Source organism: Aphanomyces astaci, assembly GCF_000520075.1.
Source record: "Aphanomyces astaci strain APO3 unplaced genomic scaffold supercont1.5, whole genome shotgun sequence".
Classification (NCBI taxonomy): domain Eukaryota; phylum Oomycota; class Saprolegniomycetes; order Saprolegniales; family Verrucalvaceae; genus Aphanomyces; species Aphanomyces astaci.
In genome coordinates, this window is record NW_009798268.1 from 1,075,014 (window position 1) to 1,096,092 (window position 21,079).

The 21,079-nt window shown below is 51.8% G+C and overlaps 4 protein-coding genes across 7 annotated transcripts; 2 read left to right on the plus strand and 2 right to left on the minus strand.

Moving 5' to 3' along the window:
• Nucleotides 1-95: 95 nt before the first annotated feature.
• Nucleotides 96-1,117, plus strand: H257_03140 (hypothetical protein; the record flags this gene model as incomplete). Its single annotated transcript, XM_009827099.1, has 3 exons — nucleotides 96-305; nucleotides 359-490; nucleotides 881-1,117. 3 exons carry the CDS (start codon nucleotides 96-98, stop codon nucleotides 1,115-1,117), a joined length of 579 nt encoding a protein of 192 aa, XP_009825401.1.
• Nucleotides 1,118-1,323: 206 nt separating this feature from the next.
• On the minus strand, nucleotides 1,324-1,927 carry H257_03141 (hypothetical protein; the record flags this gene model as incomplete). Its single annotated transcript, XM_009827100.1, has 2 exons — nucleotides 1,324-1,446; nucleotides 1,571-1,927. The coding sequence occupies 2 exons, from the start codon at nucleotides 1,925-1,927 to the stop codon at nucleotides 1,324-1,326; spliced, it is 480 nt and encodes a 159-aa protein (XP_009825402.1).
• Nucleotides 1,928-6,414: 4,487 nt separating this feature from the next.
• On the plus strand, nucleotides 6,415-19,346 carry H257_03142 (hypothetical protein; the record flags this gene model as incomplete). 3 transcript variants are annotated; one of them, XM_009827101.1, is made up of 14 exons in its annotated part: nucleotides 6,415-7,109; nucleotides 7,167-7,936; nucleotides 8,555-9,253; nucleotides 9,322-12,169; nucleotides 12,222-12,389; nucleotides 12,457-13,272; nucleotides 13,344-13,592; nucleotides 13,676-14,516; nucleotides 14,577-14,687; nucleotides 14,736-16,575; nucleotides 16,635-18,400; nucleotides 18,464-18,649; nucleotides 18,714-18,960; nucleotides 19,022-19,346. In XM_009827101.1, the coding sequence occupies 14 exons, from the start codon at nucleotides 6,415-6,417 to the stop codon at nucleotides 19,159-19,161; spliced, it is 11,376 nt and encodes a 3,791-aa protein (XP_009825403.1). In that variant the 3' UTR covers nucleotides 19,162-19,346. The 3 variants fall into 3 exon arrangements, with proteins under 3 accessions (XP_009825403.1, XP_009825405.1, XP_009825404.1); XM_009827103.1 differs by having other exon boundaries at nucleotides 16,635-18,649; XM_009827102.1 differs by having other exon boundaries at nucleotides 18,714-19,346.
• Nucleotides 18,947-20,606, minus strand: H257_03143. Of its 2 annotated transcripts, none has more exons than XM_009827105.1 (5): nucleotides 20,010-20,606; nucleotides 19,817-19,963; nucleotides 19,632-19,716; nucleotides 19,332-19,441; nucleotides 18,947-19,234 (listed from the first exon to the last, which is right to left on the minus strand). In XM_009827105.1, the coding sequence occupies exons 1-5, from the start codon at nucleotides 20,594-20,596 to the stop codon at nucleotides 19,171-19,173; spliced, it is 993 nt and encodes a 330-aa protein (XP_009825407.1). In that variant the 5' UTR covers nucleotides 20,597-20,606; the 3' UTR covers nucleotides 18,947-19,170. The 2 variants fall into 2 exon arrangements, with proteins under 2 accessions (XP_009825407.1, XP_009825406.1); XM_009827104.1 differs by having other exon boundaries at nucleotides 19,769-19,963.
• Between the last annotated feature and the right edge of the window lie 473 nt (nucleotides 20,607-21,079).

The following is a 21,079-nucleotide window of genomic DNA, read 5'->3' on the forward strand; positions in this document are numbered from 1 at the left end:
GGGCTATCTACATCGTCGAACTACCAGGAATGATCCACGAAGGCATGAGCTGCAATCTAGTAGTGGCAATCGCGGTCGCAACTGGAACCTTCAGCATGAACCTCGAACCACGCGGAGCGACTTTTGTTGATGCCCTAGAACATATTGAACCAGACCAGAGCTTTGGGCCGGCCCCAAATATCGGCGCAGTCCGTCCTGCAAACTTCGCATGGAATGAGTTCCATACGCTGAAGATCGAGGTCGGTGTCTCTCGCGGCTGGGCGCTTTTGGATCCTAAAGCCATTCTCTGGGCAGCATTCCCTGGCGTCGCGTACATCTTGTGTGCATCTACATCTCTCCACACTTTGAAACGTGCCAGTACAAGCTCCACTCTGTCGAGCCCCCAGGAGGCATCGTGGGGGTGGCGCCGCAGGATGTCGCCCCCATTGACATCAATGACGCGACGGTGGTGACGATGGACTCGCGACGGCTTCTTGCTCTCCCTCCCAATGTTCCACTCCCTCTTGGTTTCGCCAATCCAAATGTCCAGTTTCAGCTCCAGCCTTTGGTGCTTGACACGATAGCGAGTGCCCAACGTAATGGTTAAACTATTGATACTAAAGTCCAACTCAGGTATACAACCGACATACTTCGAAGTACTCCTATTAATGTAGGTATATCGTGTTATTACAATAAACATTAGTGATTGAGACGATGTAGATTATTATTAATTGTGTGATATTATGAAATTCTAAGAGGACCGATAAAAACAAATACTATTATACTAACCAACGAAAAAGACCAATTTAACTCTAAATACATATAAACAAACTTATGTGGAACCAATACGCTAATCAAATCATCAAAACCCCTAAATAACAGGTGTTGAAGCTGCATGAAGTTGGTACTGGGGCTCGATGGAGCCGGCAAGACGATGCTCTTGCGACAGCTTAGCCACACGTGCAAGGACGAATTCCACAACCCCAAGCTCGGCTCCGTCTTTGAGAAGGTCCGCATCCGCCTGTTCGCGGACTCTGCTTCTGCTGCCGAAGTCGACGGCATCGACGTCGCGACCCTACCAACGACAGGTGTCCGTCATCAATCCTTCGCACATGTGTGCGTCAACGTGCTCACATAAACTAGGAGTGGAAGAAGAGACGAACGCATACCGCAACTTGGCATATGGACCAGCTTTCCAGCCAAATCCAATACAAATGTGGAATTGTTGAACGCATATCTAAAACATACAAATCATATATTAGGAGTTGATTATCATCACTTACCCTGGTGATAATAATAAATAAATATATTTTTTAACCTTACTGTTAATGACCACAAAAAATGTCAGAGTGCAAAAATCGAGTTGACGCGGATTTTGGCGCGCGTGCTGCGGTTCACGGAGGCGGGGCTTTGGATCTTTAGGCAAACCGAGAAGCTCATGATGCGGTCGTTGTGCCGAAGCAGCAGCTACGATGGCGTGTCCGGTACGAACTGCATGCAAACTAGGAGTAGCAGGCCTGGAGTCATCCCCATGGTTGCAGTGATCTTCCACTCGTTCAGGTTAAAGCTCACTTAGCATGTGCTCAAGTACACGAAGAACTGGCGTGTACACCATGCGGCCGCGGAGCATGTGGATGAGCTGCGACGTGGTGAGGACGCGGCCCCGGGAGTCGTCTTCGCTCAGTTCTGCCAAGAGAATCGGCACTACGATGGAGAAGACCGACATGGCCACGCCGAGGCAGTAGCGACAAACGAGGAGCATGACTTGGCCGAACGCCACGCCCACAAACAACCAACCAAGGACATACGGAATGGCGGCGAGCTCGAGCATCGTGGCCCGACCCAAGCGATCGGCAAACTTGAACGTGATCATCGAACCCAGGAGCATGTCTAGTGGAAGGATCTGCTGGAAGAAGAACTCGGCGCGGTTCACGCGGCCGTCGAACATGTAGACTTGGATGTTGTACAGTCGCGAAGGCTACAGTATACATAGCGATAGTATATACTAGTATCACTTTGGATTACTAATCCGTTGAACTTATAATTGATGACATACAACCATGTGCACTAGTATATTCATAGTATAAAATAGATATGTAATACAATAAATAAAGTTTACACTTGTATTAAGCAATAATAAATAAAGTTTACATATTAAGCAATCAATATAATTATTAAACATGATTGATGAACACGCAAAAAGAGTACATAATGCAACTATAACCTGTATAATACCAATTTAGACCATTTTTTGTGCCTCTCCTCTCAAAATGACCATTTCTCAGTCATCAGTAGGAATTTTGAGCTTTTGAAACTCAATTCACAAAGAGGTATTGTTTGTATGTCTTTGAGGGAAACACGCGACGTTCTTTTCCCACGGTAAGAAAAGAAAGTTCCAATAAACGTTTTAGGCCGAGTCTGGATGCCACAGAAAATTTGATGTCAAATCATATTCTGACATAGAATTCCCTTTTCAAATGGGAGGCGAGAAAATATTTTCAATTGGTTTGATGTAACCTCTGGATACCATGATGGAGTGAGAACTATCGATAGAATATCATGTTTGTAAAAAACTGGACTGTTGCAGTTCAAACTTTGTTCGGTGAGAAAAGAGTAAAAATTCGACGTATTGTGTCACTTTATATATTTCAGATTTGGTAGCCAAAAGCTGTCATTTGAAAAATTGTCATAATATTTCTGAAAAGCTGCAAATCCGCAACAATGTGAAAAACGTGCATGCAAAAAACCTCATATTTAACGTCCTGTTTCAGAAATCCGCAACACGTATTTTAGGCCGATATGTGCATATAATACCTGTTTCGGAAAGAGAACCCCCGGATATAAATACACCTAAAGTGTTTTTAAATTTGTCTCCGTTTTATTCCGTTGAAATTTATATTGTTCGAAATAGGTGTTTTCTGAGAGAGCGCCCTTAACAGCAAGGTTAAAAAACGTATTGATTATTATCCCCAAGATATTAATATTAAATAAATAACGTTATCAACTCTTCCCTGCAATTTCACAAAGCTACACCGTTGACCGTAATTAGTTCGGATTGAGAATTAGTGTGGAGTCAGAATTAGTGCAGTAACCGGTAAGGAAATCAGTAGTACTTCGAAGTACGTACCGGTACAGTAGTAGCAATTCGCGGGTAAAAGGCTTAGGGTCAGGTTTTAGGGTCAGGTTTTATACTTTTGGTATAGTAAGTTGCGTAAAAAGGCACAGCAAAAGAGGCAAAAAAGAGTAGGAAATGTAATTGGAACCAATTTTTCATCTACGTAAAATATCAATTTACAGTTAAGACACATGACTCAATTTAAGATCTATGCTCCGAGGCCTGCATGTGGCCATCCCTCTCTTCGACCATCCATCCCGTGTCGGTGCTGTGTACCGTCCTTTTTGGTGGCGCAAGCCGTCTTGGTGCTACCAAGAAGTCTTGCGCCATCGCTTAGACGAGAACTGCCACGCATTGCGACCCAACCGAGTGCACATAATGTTAGGTGCGGGGATAAAACCACATCGGAAATAGTCGGGATGAATTCATCAGTGACACAATTCTCCAGAGCATCACATGAAGCTCACAAAATTCAAGCGTCCAAGTATGAATAGTAAGCTCAACATTGTGACCTCTCTCTACCAGTACCGGTGCTGTATTATAATCAATCGAATGTAAGAAACTGGGTGTAATGGGCTCTTATTGGATATTAAAAGGAAGCAAGGTACAGTGTTCACCTTGCGAATTCCTTTAACAAGTCATTTACAGTTAACAAAATGTCTACACCAGGCCTTGCATCTTACCTCCGTACGCACCTAATTTTCACTTATATACTGGTATACTACACCTTTTTCCGGTTAATTTCGGGACCTCACCATACTTTTTCGCGAAATGAACAAGCAATTCGTGGCGGTTCCACTTCGTTCGTTGTATATTCGTTATATTTCGCCTGTAACCAAGAAGGTTGCAGTATATTTCAAGCGATGTTCCTTATATTTCACTGTGTATGGGCTCATTTCAGCGAGTACTCAATATATTTCGGGGCGCTATCGATATATTTCGAGCGAAAATAGAAAGGAATCACTTCAACCGAAGATCTCGCGGGCTTTCGCTCATTCTTCAAAACGACGGTCGATGGAACAAGCGCTTGCCACACCAGTACGTTCCAATACATACCCTATGTACCTAGTTGATGTGTCCTAGCCACGCCGCCGACCCCATCGAGAATCTTTGGTCCACAATGAAGAGCCACAGCAAGACGTTGCTGCGCGAGCGCCTTGCTGCGTGTATGGGACCTCGTCGTGACGGACAAACTCGTGACGAGTTTCGTATGAGCACATCACCGACGAAGTCATTGCAGGTATGGATCGTCGATGAAAATGTAACTTATACATTTGCAGATGTAGACGTGAACCGCCTGCACCGTTGCTCGTTGCGGCTCGAATAACTTCTACGGCCGCGGAGAACATGGAAGGCATGGAAGTTGGAGCCTGATTGACCAACAATTGCATTTTACGTCGAAAGTCAGATTGAATTACATTTCTTATTGAAATATATCGATTGCACCCCGAAATATATTGAGCACTCGCTGAATTGAGCGCATACACAGTGAAATATAAGGAACATCGCTTGAAATATACTGCAACCTTCTTGGTTGCAGGCGAAATATAACGAATATAAATAAACAACGAATGAAGTGGAACCGCCACGAATTGCTTGTTCATTTCGCGAAAAAGTATGGTGAGGTCCTGAAATTAACCGAAAAAAGGGTGTAGTACTACATTATATTAATCCTTAATTATAGAATATAGCGATAGTATACATAGCGATAGTATATATCACTTTGGATTACTAATCCGTTAAACTTTTATAAGATGACATGCCGTCCTCGCTGACCAAAGCGGTCCTAGCGGTGCTGCGCCAGGTGGATCTGGTGCTGCGCAAGTCCACGACGCGAGGAAATAACGTTATCAACTTTTCCCTTTCACTAACTACTCCAATTTCACAAAGGTACATGTCTCATATTTCATTCATCCGGATTTATCCAGATTTCGAACAAATTTAACGTTACTATTTTCCTTGGCGCAACAGTTACGCAATACCTGTATAAGTTAATATTTACTACTACCCTGGCGCACAATAGTTGTCGCCTCCATTTCACTTGATTTATGTATGCCAAATCTTGAATTTTCCGAATAAACCTGTCTAATTGGATACGAAGTATCGGATTATATAGGTAAATACACCAGCATCGGGTGATGGCAGGTCGCTTCCGAGATGGCTTGGTGACGCATGGCTGTATGTCAGCTCAGAGGTATGGTGCGAGCACGCTTTCAATGAATGACAAGTAGCATTCAATCTATAGGTTCACTCAGCGGAGTACGAACTCTCGAAGAGTTCCTTAGTAGCAATAAGAGCATGGCACGGACATCGCCATCCTCCCATCGTTGGTGGAGCTACTGGACTACATACAGGCCAAACTGCGTTGCGCGCCAGTGAGAAGCTTCAGAAGAGATGTATAATGCTACAGGAATCGAAGTGTATGTGAACTAACGACGTCATCATAGCCTGGCGGGTGAAGCACCACATCTTGTTCTTCGCGAGCTGCAGTTCTGATGTCGTATGGTGCACGTCATCTATAAACTACTCGGAGTACTCGGAGTACCAACTTTTCACAAAAATTTCTGACTTCTATTTCATACTAGTACAGTATTCATTACTCAAAATTTCAGCAAATTGAGACGTAGAATCTATTAATAGTACGACGAAAGGAGAGGACCTGGAAATAGCCAATCAAAGAGGAGATCCTACGCTATGGATTGCACCAATCAGAAGCAAAAACGGTGAAGTATTACAAAAATTCCACCAATAAGAAATCGAACGTGACAACTATTACAGTATGCACCAGATTAGTACTACAGTCCTACACTGTACACACTTGCTGAGCTTTCAATTTTGTTCCAGTGGGGTGGTTTCGTTGGCGGCTCCGATTTCAAAGTCCATGCCACCTGGCGTCGGGGACAGGATTGGCGTGGAATGGATGTATTTGTGCGGAACGAACGAGTACTCGCTCCGCCCTGGATCTCCCATAGCATGGATGATGCGCTTCCACTCCAAAGACGATGAAGGCTCCACTGCCGCCACAACACCGAGGGGATTCTACAAGGAGAGGTATCATGGGTATTGCATTGTGATTGGTGCAAACTGCCCAATCAGTGTGCGTACCAAACACTCCATACTGAAAACAATTGAGATTTATGATACTTCGAAACTCCGCGAAGTAAATAATTAGAATTGTTTCATTGGCCCAAATTCAGACCCAACGCATAGCCATTGGTCACAATGTTACCAATTGGAGGATACTGGATATTGGTGTAAGGGTAAATACATTTATTTATATAAATATATGATGAAATAAATAAATTTGGGATATCGAGAGAATGTTGTTCTTTGCCTTTTGCGTCATTGCCCGACTGAATCCTCGCCGCGAGGCCACGATGGACGAAGAGCTCAGTCGGTTACTCGGCCTGTTGAGCGATAAGACTGCTCTCACAGGGGATTACGCACCACATGAGCCTCTCTCTAAGGTGGCCATCCCAACGAAGGACGGCAGCGGATGCGGGGATACTTCGGGGACCTCCCCCGACACAATTACTTCGCAGAGTATTCTGTCTCCGATGGACGCGCCAATTCGAACCTCATGGTACCCAAACTGCCCGGAAGTCGACGAAATTCCCCACTTCCGTCGATTCATCTCGCAAGTTGCCTCGGAACGGGAGTGGGAACATGCACGACGAGCGCAATTCGTGAAGTCCAGGGCCGCGTCCCCACCAGAAGAATCATCCCCCACGACATCAACGACAACACCCGACACATCTACATTGCACACAAGAACGTCTAACACGTTTCTCCATCTGGATGACATCTCCCCACGAGAATGGCCGCATATTCCTGGGAAAGACGTGTCGTCGTGGGACAAAGTGGTGTCGGACGTCGACATCGAGTCGGTTCAATTGTCGTGCGTTTCCAGGTTGCTTCAGCTGACTCCTGGCATTCTACGGTACGAACCCATTGACGTGCCACGTTTCCTGCAAGACATCACAGCCTTCCTTCGCGACCGAGGCATTTACGAAGGGTACGTCGGGTTGCTTTATCACCCACCCACCGTGTATCCTTCACATGTGTCCATCAGGTCGACGACAAGGACTCCTTGGACGCTGGCATCGTTTCGAGCCGTCATGGTGATGCTCACTCTGGGCATTCAACTGCAATCGGCGTGCATCTTGCAAGACGTGGCCTTTCTGTTGCTGGACTCGCGGGATCAAGTCGCGTCCGTGTTCCCACTTCCTTCCCAAGATCAACGGTTGCTTCAAGCTGCCATGACTCTCCTCAGTCACTTCCCCACCGCCGACACTTGCGCGACTCGTCTCGCCCTGCCCGTCTCCCGGTGCCTCATCGGGTCGTGGGTGCTGAATGCCCAAGCGCTGTCGCACCGCGACGCCATCGCCACCGACGGCCTGTTTCTTTACATTTTCAACCGCGCCGGGCTCTTCAAAGTGGGAACGGGGGCCGGGGAGACTGTGCGCAACATGGTGTACCTGCACAATCGGTCGTACTGCCGCGGTGGCGACGTCGAGCGCTCGTGGTTGTGCGTGGCGGGGCAGTCTCTGTACTGCCGCACCATCGCCATGCCTGGCCATAGTGTCGATCGCATTTCACTCGACCTGGAGACAGTCACGCCTCTGTTTCTAGCGGGAGGGGGGGCGAGGGGCTCTACATCGGAGGGCGTGTCGTCCACGAGCATTTACGCCATGATTTCCGACGGCAAGTCGCTGTACGCTGTCACATGTCGGGGCATTCCGACCAGTGGCGACGTCAAACCGCCAGCCCCTCCGACATTGCATCGTTCCAAGACCAAGCGGAAAGAGCGCGCGGCTGCGCTCGCCGTCGTGTCCGCGCTAGGTATTATTGTCGACGTTTCCCCAAACTGTGGATTTCATTCGATATCTATCACATTTATCGATCCATGATATGTACGGATATTGTTGAAGTATGCACTGATCGCCCAGTGTCACACTAATTTCAGTCTCACCACACACACTAATACTCATTCGATTGGTTTTGGTCGACAAGTGGCCACTTGAGTCGTGTGCTCTGGGTTTTGATATTGTGTTTCTTTTACCCAAAATTTGGTTGACTTATGTGCTCATTATGCGCCAAATCTATCTATCGATTCGTTGTACTGACTTTTGTATGTAAAAATCATCCAGTGCCACACTAATTTCGGTTCGCACACTAATTCGATGTTGATTTGATCGAAGAGTGAACTTGATTGGTCGCTTGATTCGTGTTATGGGTTTTGATTGGTCGATATATCGATTGTCTGTCGATTTGGGTATTCTGCTCATTCGATTGAGCAGCACCCAAACACTCGAATTTCGAATATATCGACTTGACCATATGCATCGATATATAAATTGTGTGCCAATTTGAGAATCGAATTGACAATATATATATATATATATATAAATTACTTGGATTGCGTACCTTATCGAAAAAATCTGAAACACTCACTCCTAGAAGCGAACCCGATTCACGTGGGGGACCGGGTCGTGCGAGGACCCGACTGGAAGTGGTCGAATCAGGACGGAGAGCCGCCAGGGAGTGCCGGGACCGTCGAGCGCATTTCGACGTGGGGAGGCGTCCAAGGCAGCGGCATCACCGTGCGATGGGACAAGAACCAACGCATGAACACGTATCGATGGGGAGCGGAAGGCTGCTTTGACATTCAAATCGTCCACGAAGATGCTAGTGGCCACATTGTATCGCACAAGCCGATTAAAACCGACAGCAGCCGCGCGTCCGCCGCTTTGAGATCCACCGCGACACTGCACGAGTTTGTCGTGTATCGATACGATCCGTCGACGTTGGAAACGCACTTGGACTTAGCCGAGGAATGCATGCGCGAGATGCTGCAGATTCCGTCGGCCAAGACGGACGATGTGGTGGTAGAGCCGGCCGTGGCACATGGTCTCTGGACGACGTCGTCCTCCCATCCCCACGCAGTCGCACAAAGCGACTCGACCACACCTTGGCTGTGTGATGGCCACCAATTGGGCTGTATGGGGCCGACTGGAGTGCGCTATCGATGTCTCAACGGATGTGACTTTGATTTGTGTGCCAACTGTTTGGAAACCACTGCAAAAGACATAATGACTCCAGATGACGGCAACGAGGAGGGCGGGGTGTTGCTGGACCTGTTGCCGTTCGCACAAGAAGGTGCGGGGGTGCTTGTGTATAACTATCCAGTGTGTGTGTGAATCTCTAGTGATCGGCTGTTGTTGTAGACGACGCGTATTTCAAAACCGAGTCGAAGCCAACGACCGCGACGACAGACGTGGACCCTCAAGCTGCGTTGGTCGAGCTGCAACGAGCGTGGCAGGGTCAATTCGGAGCAAAGGAGTGTGCGGTGGCGCTGATGAAGCATGGCCACAACGTCGGCTTGGCCAACGAGTGGCTCGTGACCTGTGGCGCGTCCGTGCTCAAGCGGCAGTGTGTCATGCCCGTCCAAGAGCGTATAGTGCTGGAGCAAAACAACTTGACGTTCTTGGACCCGGTGCTGCTGCTGGCCGCGTCGTTTTACACGACGGGGACGCAGCTGGGCGTTGTCATCCCCGCGGGCATCTGCCACGTCGAACCACCCGCAAACCCACGGCACGGCGACGTCTTGAACGTGTTTTCGATGGTGTCGGGATCACTTTTGTCGGACGTGGTCCATCCGTCGGTCACGGTGCCGGGGGGGTCCCCCATGTGCTACGATCACGTCCGCGACCGCTTGATCGGATACGCTGTCCATGCGGCCGTCGTGCTGGAGTTTACCAACATGGAACATGCGTCGCCGATTACTAGTACGACAAAGGAGCCAGCGGCAAACGACCCCGGGGCGGCGGTGTTGTACCACTTGGCGCGGATTGCCGGGTTGCGGCACCGACTGCCTCCGACGTATTTCCCACGGAAAGTCATCCAAATGCACATTCAATCGCTGCTTGGCCGAGGCCCGTTCAAGAAGCGGCAACTGAAGAAGCTCCAGGCGCGGTACGACATGATGGCCCCCGATCCCCCGCAAGGGTACGCATTGCCGTTTTGCCCGGACGTGACTTGTCTTGCGAATCTGGCCAAGTACATTGTGCAAGCTGTGACACTGCGATGGCCCCCCGACGTGGTGAACCAGTGGCTTTACTTGTTGGTGGGATTTCTCGAAGAAGCCATGAGTGCCGACATCCACTGGTTTTTCGGGTCGTCGTTTAACGTTGACCCGTTGGAGGATGTGCTGGTGCGGGTAGGCCGAGGCGACTGCGGACCCGAGTACGTGGCCGTGACGTCGCGATTGGCCCAGCGCGCGTTGCTGTGGGGCTTAATCCATCAAGTGTTCTTTGCCTCGTCGGCCAAATTGCAACAGTTGGCGTCGATGTGCGCGTCGTCGGACCTGTCACAGGACAACGCCGCCTTTATGCTGTTGATGCCACTGAGTCACCCTAGTCGTACGTACCCCAACGTGAGTGCCGCCAAGGCCGGGTTCACTGGCAGTCTACTCCGAACATTTTCCTCGAGCGTGATCTTCGTCAAGCGGCTCGTGGATGCGCCCCAAGTTTGGATGGACGAGGTTTTGGCATTGACGAAGAAGGAACAGGAGGGGCTGGAGCTAGACCCACACCGACTGTCGCCTGCGAAGCGGCTGCTCTTTTCCACCACGGCGTACTTGCTGCAACACCCTGAGCACCCGCAAATGTCGTACGTGGTGGAGAAATGTGTGACAGAGTGCAAGTTGCAGCTACGCGGAGACGACCGGCAGTTCCAAACGTCGATGGCGGGGGTGATTTTGCCTCTGATTGTGTCGGGCTTGGCGAATCAGCCGACAACGCTGGCGGTGTCGTTGCTGCCGGTGCTAACAGACCTGTTGCTGGCGATGGATGCGTTGGTGTCCACTCTGCCGACATGCCAAGCGGCCGAACGTGCGTACACTGCGACGGAATTGTCTGCCTTCTTGACGCCGCCGGAAGCGGTGGAAAGTCCGCATCCGTATGGGCTCGGTGTCCCCACCTTTCGCAAGCAAGTGCAGGTCCCGAATGCGACGGCCTTGACGTTCGACTTTGACCGGGCATCCTGCACGATCAACGCGAGTGACTTTTTGATTGTCACCAGCAACCTCCACACAAACCTGGACCGGTTGTCGGTGGAGCGCCCGTTCCAAGGCGACGCGTACCTGTACGGACCGTCTCCGTGGCCGAGCCTGAGCTTGAACGGGGACACGGCCATGATGGTGCTATGTGCGACGACGCATGCACAAGTGGACTCTTCCGCCCACGATAAACTGCGATACGGCGTCAAGGGTCAAGTCCGGGGGTACGTTGGGATGACCATGCCGGCGATATTACGCGTCCAACATGGGCTGGCGTATCTGTGCAGCACCGTCGCCCAATCGCTTCTGGCCACTGAATCCACAACCCACATTTCGCCACAACACATGGACCTGCTGGCGACTTGGAACTCGGTCCCGGACGACGTCGCAGCCATGGCGACGAATCCGGACCATCCGTTTGTCCAACGCTTGGAAAAGCAGTTTGGTCGGCTGTTTCTGCGGCAGTCGGACGCGTGGCGACAGAGTACCCTGGCGTGCGTCGCGGTGTGTGCGGCGGTGGCTCGGGTGGACATTCACGCGGTGGTCCTCGACGTGGCGGCGGTGCGGCCCATCGTCCAACATGTGACCGACCTGCAGCGGTTTATGCTCAAGCACGCTCAAATTGAGAAGGAATGGGAGGTGTTTGTAACAGAAGGAACGCCCCGCGACGGCGTCATGGAGCGGCTGGCTGGGAACGAAGAGCTCGTCCAAGGTCTGTGCTCGTACCTGAACATCACCACCGATCCTCCAACGCCCGAAAGTATATGTGCCACATTGGACCAAGTTCGCGAAACTGCTGCTGCTTCTGACGGTGTGAACAAGACTTGGCCAAGTACCCTGCAACTAGTACGCGATCGGGCTCGGTTGTTGCTGAACCGGCGAGGTCGCCCGTCGGCTGAGCAGGCTGTGACACCGCAGCACCTGACTGCAGTGGTCAATTTCTTGCAAAGTTCAGTCGTGCCGGCTACTATCGACTCTGCCATCGCAGTCCACGAACGAAATGCCAGCCGTCGACTGTACGAACTCTGTCACATGATGGAGACATCTCTGACCAAACGATGTGTGTAGGTCTGGCCTGAAGGTGCTACATCAAATGCTGGGGCAGGTGCAAAGCACGAGCACGCGGCAGTTTTTTATCGGTGCGTTGCTGCACGCGACGACGAAACAGCCCACGAAAACGATAGCCGACACTTGCGAGCTTTGCAGTCCCGACTTGGCGGTTCAATTGCACCATGGGTTTGTTGTATTATGACTCCCCCTATGTTGTGTCGAAGTTAGTGTCGCTTTACGGATGTCAAGTTAGGTTGCGCCAGTATTTCAACTTGACCAGTGCAATGTGTGCCGCCCCCGAGACATTGTACAGCCACAAGGTCATATTGGCGATGGAACTGTGTACGTTGGACGCGAGCCCGCCTTATTTGTCGTTCGATCGCGCGTTGCTTCCCCACGTTGTCCGCCTGATTCTCCAAACTCCACCGACGTGGACCGACTCGTTGAGCGTTTTCTTTCCGAAACAACTCGCCCATGACGCGTTTACTCGCCATATGCACCAGTATGCCGACATGTTGTGGATGGTGTTTCGACGTGTCCTGCTAAAGTCGGCGGGGATTGTGCCATTGACCACCCGACTCGAGTCGTGCCACGAGCTGTTTGAGGTAGCCACAAGCGCCCACGACAAGGCCAGAATCCTGCATCTCGTCCACGACATCATCGAGCCAAACTCGATGGTGTTGCCGCCGAATTGGGCCGCAACGGTCGCCAACGCCATCGACTTTAGCCACGCTCCCCCGCTGGTCCTTCGTGCGGCCCGTCGGCTCTTGCACCGGCTGGCTCCCCCCCAAGACCCTGCCCTCGTTCGACGGATTCTGCACGGCATTGGCATGTGTTTGTCGGTGGAACCACCACCAGCACATCAACCCCACAGCGACGACGACGACGACGATGGGTTGTTTGGGACAGTCTTGTACTGGGGATCGAACGCCCCCACCGACAGTTTGATGAAACTGGTCAACGTGCTGGACACGCAGCTCGAGCCGGAGATTCCCATGTGGAACGTCTCGATCGATTCCACGAGCCTCGCCAAGCAGCAACTCATGCTGGACACGTCCATCGTCCATCGGTAAAGCACATAAAACTCGTATATGTTGGTGTATAATCTCGTTGATGCATAAGTTGAATCGCTACACGTAGCTACGTCCAATGCGACGGCTGCGGCATCAACCCGTTGGTCGGCCATCGCTTCAAGTGCCAGTCTTGCTCCAACTACGACCTATGCACGGCGTGCTACGTTGCCAACGTCCACGAGATGGACCATATGTTTTTGCGGTGTTCCGACGCGTCTGGCGGCGGCGATCCGCTGCCTCCTCGGTCCAGTGAATCGCTGACGGGGGCGCAGATATGGAAATCCAGTCTTTTGCAGTCGGAACTACTAGCCAAGGGGTAAGCCTCCCTCGTTATCGATCTCCTGCTAGGGTTACTCTATTTACCCGCAAAAAGAGTGGGGCCAACCATTGTTCACGTAGCTTTGTGGTTTTGCGGCTGTCGTCTAAAGCTGAATGCATCGCCATGGCCGAAACCATCACGTCATCTTCGTTGGGTTTGACTTGCTCGGTGGTGGACGTCCAGCACATTCGTCGACTGCAAGCGCTCGTTCCTGAAAAAGCGGCGGCGAGTCTGCGCAATACCGTGGCGGCCACAGTCAATGCGAGCATGGAGCATTGTAAGTTGGACACGTACGCTATCAAGCAAGAACTGGCGTCTGAATTCGTCGACTTGGTCCGCCATTGGCTTCTGCCGGCCTCGAGAGCGTTCGATGTGGTCGTGACGTGTCTAAAGCTCGTGCCTGGGTTTTCCAAGGGATCAGCCAGACCATTATACGACGGCATGGGCGCCGTGGCCGTGCTGGGGGGGTTAGTCGAACCGCTGCGCGTCGGGGGGGTTGTCTGTTGGAACCATGCAAAGGCCCAAGTCCGAGCCATCTTTCCTCATGTTGTGCACGTTCAAGTGGCATCCACTGGTCGAGTGGAACTGAACGTGAAAAAGGCCGACGTCGTCCCCGTCTCGGCAACAGACGTGTCTGCCGACTGCGCCAAACAGCTGGTGGAAGTGCTGTATGTGTTTGACGACATCCTCCAAGAGATTGACGTGTGGCTCAAATGCGATGAAGTGAGCACGTTCAAAGCCGACATGTGCTGGCGCGTGCTCAAGGCAGTCCAAGTGCTCGTGCCGCTGTGGCCCAGTGTCTCAGACAACCAAGTGCTGGCCATGTACGGGTGTATTCCACAAACGCTCATGTTGTTGGCTCAAAAAGGGCCTGTGGGGATGCCGTCCACGTCCAACGAGCTGGCTCGCGCACTTGAAATGGTACGGATATTTCTCGTCATGTTTGTGTCTTCCTTGTGATTCCGATATTGTGTACACTAGACGTGGATGTACTTGCGCAAACTGCATCACTTTGTGGCTGTGAGCCCTGCCACCACGCAAGTTCCCATCCCGAACCCGTTGAACGACGACGCCAGTCTTGAAGTGCTCGAGGTAGCCAGGACATTTGTCTGTGTCTAGTCCTAATATATATATATATAGGCGGACGACAAGAATTCAGCACCGACGTACTGGTACAACATGTACGCCTATGCGACACTGGCCGACCTGCCACAGCACCCCGGCCGCAACAAGCTGCTTGATCACTGGGAACGCCACGTCATCCCCGCGATTCAAAAGTACGTGCGCGGGTCGTTCAAGTCGTACGAGATGGACTACTTCTTTGCCCAACTCCGAGAGCCATTGAGGGAAGGAAATAACGCCGCCGCGCGACGCATCGCGCACACGCTGTGCGATGGCCACGTGCCCCCAGGCTGCCTCTTTCCTGAAAACGACACGGATTGGTCGGCGCTGCAGTGGGATGACGTGGCCATCGGATCGACGTACTTCATCGAGTTGGACGTGGCCGCGGCCGTGCCTGCCATGGCGTGGTGCCACGGACACATGGGAACGGTTGCCTTGGTTGACCCGTCGTCCAAGCTGGCGCTTATGCAAGTGGTGCATCCGGACACGGCCACCCTGCAGCACTGGTGGCTCCCCGTGTCGCAGCTTCAAGCGGGCGACGCAGTCGTTCCGTCCGTGTCAAAGTTCACGGACAAAGTGGTCGGTGGGATGCGGGAGGCGGCGAGTCGCGCGGTGTTCAAGATGGCTCGAGCTTGTGTGTTTGCTATGGTTGCCAAGAGCCCCGACTTTGTAAAAGTCGACATGGTGCCCCGTTCGAGCGTCGGCTTTGCCTTGTCCGACTTGCTCCTTGTCGCAGGGGACGATTGGTCTCCGTTGGCCAAGGACAAGGCGCATCACCCGATCCAACAAGCGATTCACTTTCACGAGTCAGCCACCACCACCACATCATCATCAACCCCCCTAACCCACGCCGTACCAAAACTCAAACGGAAAAAACCCAAAGATTCGGCAGCGTTTGCAGACGACGTCGTGGCCGCGGCTGTTCCAAACCACGTCAAGAAGCGCATGGCGGCGCATGTGTCGATGGCCCTAACCAAAGCGATGGACCACCACCGGTGCTTTGTCCTCACGAGCCCGAGTCCCCCTGCGCCGCTCGTGCGACTGCACGTGCCGGACGTGAGTTGGCTCGTCCTGACCTTCTTTGTCCACCCCGTGCTCATGGACTTGCCCGCGGGAAGCAGCATGGAAATCTTCTCGGACGTCGAGTGCACGCACTTGATTCGGGGCTACTACGGAGGCCGCAAAGGCCTGAGCAAGCTGCCGCCGGTGTGGGTCCCCGCAAACACGTGCTACATCAAGATGGCCGCGGCCGAGTTTGCACGGTACAAAGTTCGCGTCGACGGGGTTCACGGGGCGTTGGGAGTCGCCACGTGGCTCAACGAATGGCTGAACGATCCACATCAGTGGTGTATGTTTTTGGAGCTGGGTCGGTGGCCCCCACTGGTGCAGCAGATCGCGTTTGGCGCGTTGATTCCGAAGATGCCTCGGTCGTTTTCGTCGGCGTTGGCGACCAAGCTGGCGGACCAGTGGAAGGTCGTGTATGCCGAGGAGCGGCCCGTGTTCTCTACGTACGCCCAGCAGTTGGTCGAAATGATGGCTGTGGTGCTACCCCCCTCGGACCCCCATACGGCGACGCCGGCCGACGTCGTCCAGTCCTTTCGACGCATGACCAAGTTTGCCGATGCGTTTGCCGACGAGGCCACCAGTGGAAAGAAGGACGGGGGCGTGGTGGGCCGAGTGCCCGTGGACGAAATCGCCGCTGTGTTTAAGCGCCTTCATTCGGAGGACGTTTACACCCGTCGACTACTTATCCTGCAGAAGCTGCCTCGCACGATGGACATTGACGGGCTCGTCCAGGCCGTGTCCAAATGGGTCGTCCGTCTCTCGCTGGAATGCTGCGGAGAAGCCGACGATCAAAGTGAGCGATTTATGCATAGGATTGATTGATGTGTATATGTGTCTAATGAGAGTGTGTAGGCATGTTTTCCGCGACAGATGTGACGCGATTCGGCATTCTGGCCCGCGTATTGTACTGTCCGACAGATGCCACCGGGTACTCCCGCGGGTACTGCGTCGTGGACGTTGGGCGGGACGACATGATTGACAAACTCAAATCGAGTATTACGCACACGCCGTTTTACTTTGAAGGCGACCACACCGACGACGATCCGTCCCTGATGGCCTTTATCAACCAAACAGCCTCGCAATCATCTCGAGACACTCCAGACCTTCAGCCAACCCCCATGTGGGCGTGTGCGTCGTGTACGTTTGAAAACAGTGCCGACGCCGCCAGTTGCAACTTGTGCGGGACGCCACATCCAAACACCACCCAAGGGGGACCTCCATCAGGGGCGGACGCTGGATGGACGTGCGCGGCTTGCACATTCTTGAATGGATGGACCACGCCGACTTGCTCGGTGTGCGGCACCGAGTGCGACCAAGAACCTCCACTGCCAGCCCCAACGACCCCGCCGCCACCGCCGCCGTCTTCTATCATTCTGCAGGATGGCAAAGCAGCAGCCGCCGAGCCGCCACCGTCGGATTTGAACCAGCACCATTTGTCCGTGCTGACCTTCAACGACGCGTACGCTGCGGGAGATTGTCGCGATCCGCGTGTGAATCACATTTTGGACGCATTAGTGCCACAGGCAAAAGCGATCGAGTTGACGGGCGAGTCCGACCTGCCGACGTGCCCGCGGGAGCGGTACATGGCGCTGCGTTCGAGGGGGTTCGACCTCCAACTGACGCGCAGTAGCTTCACGTCGGTGCAGCACGCCGTGGCGGCGATGGCCAAATGGACATTTGCCATGGACGTGCACCTGATCGAGGCCGCGCTTGGCCAATGCCATCGCCTTGGGCTGCCAAACTTGACCCAAATGTCGGTCAGCCACGTGCAGAGTATCGTCGACTCGAGTCAGCAAGAGTTGAGTGCGTTGTCCTTGCCCGAGATTCGGCTTCGGTTTTCGATCCTCCAGGAGTGGAACGTCCTGCTCGCTGACACGTTGAGTCTGGTGGACTTCAACCACGGTGGCGTCGGTGCCAAGCTCATGCGGCTGCGAAAGTTGATCTTTCCCGGCGTGAAAATCCGCTTTTTCAACTTGGTCCAAGACAACACGGCGGCGGGCGACAAGAAGCCGACGGTGACGCTCGATCGGTTGCAATGGAAGCGAAACCCGACCGTGTCGCTGTTTGCGTTGGTCCAGCGCCAGCTCATGGCGGCCAACCCGCTGTCGTTGCGCGCCAAGCGACCCCTCGGCGCGTCCGACCCGTTCATCGCGTTCGCCGTCGTCTTTACGGGTGAAAACGTCGTGGGTGAAGGCGGGCCGTACCGGCAGCTCTTTAGTGACATGGCGCACGAGTGTCTACGGTTGAACGTGTTCCAACCCACACCCAACGCCATTCTCAAGCTGGGTGAGTGCCGTGACATGGTGCTCCCGCGGCCGTCCGCCACCTCTAGACTCGAGCTGGACCAGTATGAATTCGTGGGGCTACTCATGGGCTGCTGCCTTCGCACGGGGGTACACTTGCCGCTCCGTGTGGCGCCGGTCATCTGGAAACTGCTCGTCCATCAACAAGTGGGGATGGCCGACTTGAAGCAGATCGACCAGGCGTCGCATGATAGTTTAGTGAGCATCCAAACGGACCCTACGATGCTCTTGGAGTCGCTGACGTTTACAACGGTGACGAGCGATGGAACGGTCGTGGAGGTTGCCCCGAACGGACAATCCAAAGCCGTGACCAAGGTCTAGTTATACAACACCGTGGACGATGGGGATATATATATGTATCTCTGATACAATTGGTAGGAAAACGTGACAGAGTACGTACGCCTTGTGATACAAACCCGGTTGAACGAATGCAAACCACAAGTGGATGCGATGCTGCGGGGCGTGGGCAAGATCGTGCCTGTGACACTGTTGCCGCTTTGTACGTGGAAGGAATTGCAGCAGTGGATATGTGGCAGTCAAGTGATCGACATTGACTTGCTCAAGGTACACGATCAAATCATCTTTGGCTTACACATCTAAGAGCTGGTTGTTTTCGATTTACGGTTAGCGCCACACAAAGTACTCGGCAGGCATGACGGCCGAGTCACATCCACATTTGGAGTACTTTTGGCAGGCATTGCATGGCTTCTCCGAGTCTGACAAGCGCCGATTCATCAACTTTGCATGGGGCCAAGAGTCGCTGCCTGCCGACGACGCAGAATTCGACCGGACGCGTACCCGCCTGCTCATTAAACCGCCTCCCATCACCGCGACGGGCCAACCCCAAGACGCCCTCCTGCCCAAAGCCGATACCTGTACCCTCCCCCCATATATACATACGCGTGTATCGATTGATTCGAATGGGTTTATATGTAGGTTTCTTCAACATTGAACTGCCCGCGTACAGCTCGGTGCAAGTAATGACGGAGAAGCTCCATTTGGCGATTAACTATTGCATGAGCATGGATGCCGACGATCCGGCGGGGCGCATGGACGTGTACTTTGAGGGCGAGTGACGAGTGTGGTCACGAGATCACAACCAGGTCGGGGTACGTGTCGGCGGTATGCGCGAGCACTTCTTTCGACACACTAGACCACAAGTAATTAGGTCATGGATTGCTAATATTAAGTTAGCCCAGTCATTGCTAATTGAATTAGCCCATGTATTGCTAATATTTGCACGTACTTGGTGTATTTCACATCCACTTTTTTCAGCCGCTTTGCGTCGCGTTCAGTAGACGTCATGGCGTCGTCGTCCACGCCAGACATTTTCAGTTGCAGAAACGAGTAAATCGCCTACACAATCGTCATATAATACATAAATATATACTACGTAGTAGTAATATAATACATAAACTCATAATAGTATAATACATAAATAAATAATAATATATAAATACATAATAATATATAAATACATAATAATATATATATATATAAATATATATAAATATAACAGTATGATATATATATGACCCATTCGTACGTCGTTTGACACTGTTTTGACGCCACATAGATTCAATTCGTGCAAGTTTGGGCATTGTCTGGCCATGTGGTCGAGGAGGCGGTCCCTACTCGAGTATATATATATATAATATAATATATATATATATATATATTTACACAGAGGAAGGGGTCGATCGAGATGCAAGATAATGGAGATGGGCGTACGTGATCTTGTAGTTCCAGTGCAAATGCAGCGTTCCAATGGACGGTCGGCGCTCGAGCAGTGCGATGACCGCCTCATCCGACAGGCCGCAGTAGCCCACCGCGAGGCTCTGGAGCTTCCGGCACTTGTTGGCAATCACTTTCAGAGTGCTAAGCATGCGTGAAGACATAAGACGACATGCACATATGGACGTACTGGTCTGTGACGCGGTGCCCGGATATATGGACCTTCAAAAACTTGGAGTGGTTGGGGTGCTTTTCGATCAACGTCGTGATCCCGTCGATGGTCATGTTCGTGTTGCCGCTCACGTCGATGCTGTTGAGCTTGGGGCTGTGCGCCACAAGAATGCGCAGGGTTTCGTCAGTCAATTTGCGGCAGTTCTGGAGGTTCAACTCCTTGATGTCGGGGCAGTGCGTGAGCAATGCGAGGATAGAGTCGTCCGTCAATCGAAAGCACCCCGAGAAGTTCACGTGATGCAAGTTCACTGTCACCGTAGCCATCCGCTTGATGAACTCGGTTGAGATCTTAGCTCCATTGATCTCAATCTTGGACAGGTTTGCGTGAAAGAACGACGTCGGCAACGTGTCATCGCTGAACCGGCCAGTCTGCAACACTGCTCGGATCAGTTCTTGCTTGACTTTGTGGGTCTTGGATCGACTGGGGTCGTTGATGCGGTGGGCTCTTGCAAGCGACTTCTCGTTCAGCATGTCTGGGGAATACCGCTTGGCCATGAACTTGAGGATGAGCTCCTGCAGCGGCAACACATCACGCTGGAACGCCATCCTGTTGGAATCTGTGATTTAAATAAACTCGGATATATGATAACTTGCATGAAATTGAAACTCTGGAACATAATACTTCAATAATTGATATTTGGATACTGTAGACGTATTAATACCAGTAGTATTAATACTCGGAGTACGTATTAATATTATTAATAATAGTACTATTATTGTGCTTTTCACATATTTTGCCCGTTGTTTTAGCTCCTAAAACCATCCAAAGTTTAACCTAAACAGAAGTTGCACTCGACGTAAAAGTAAGCTTCCCCACCGTTCTGTCATTGGCTGATCTAAAACTTGCGTTGTTTTACTAAAACTACTTCGTTTTATTTACTCCCGTGGCCAAGCAGTCATGCAGAGTAATGACCTACTGGGGTAAGCTCGCAGTGCACCAGCTCACACGAGCTTTGCAGCCAGCTTGTTAGCAACTCGTTGGCACGAAAAGTCGAGCAAGAAGCACTCAACATCAACCTTTATCGAGCG

Coding starts and splice junctions, on each gene's coding strand:
- H257_03143 (XM_009827104.1), bottom strand. CDS start 20,596: ATGGCGTTCCAGCGTGATGTGTTGCCGCTGCAGGAGCTCATCCTCAAG. Junction 19,964..20,009: donor GGGCACCGCGTCACAGACCA/GTACGTCCATAT, acceptor ACGCATGCTTAG/CACTCTGAAAGTGATTGCCA. Junction 19,717..19,768: donor CGATCGACCCCTTCCTCTGT/GTAAATATATAT, acceptor ATACTCGAGTAG/GGACCGCCTCCTCGACCACA.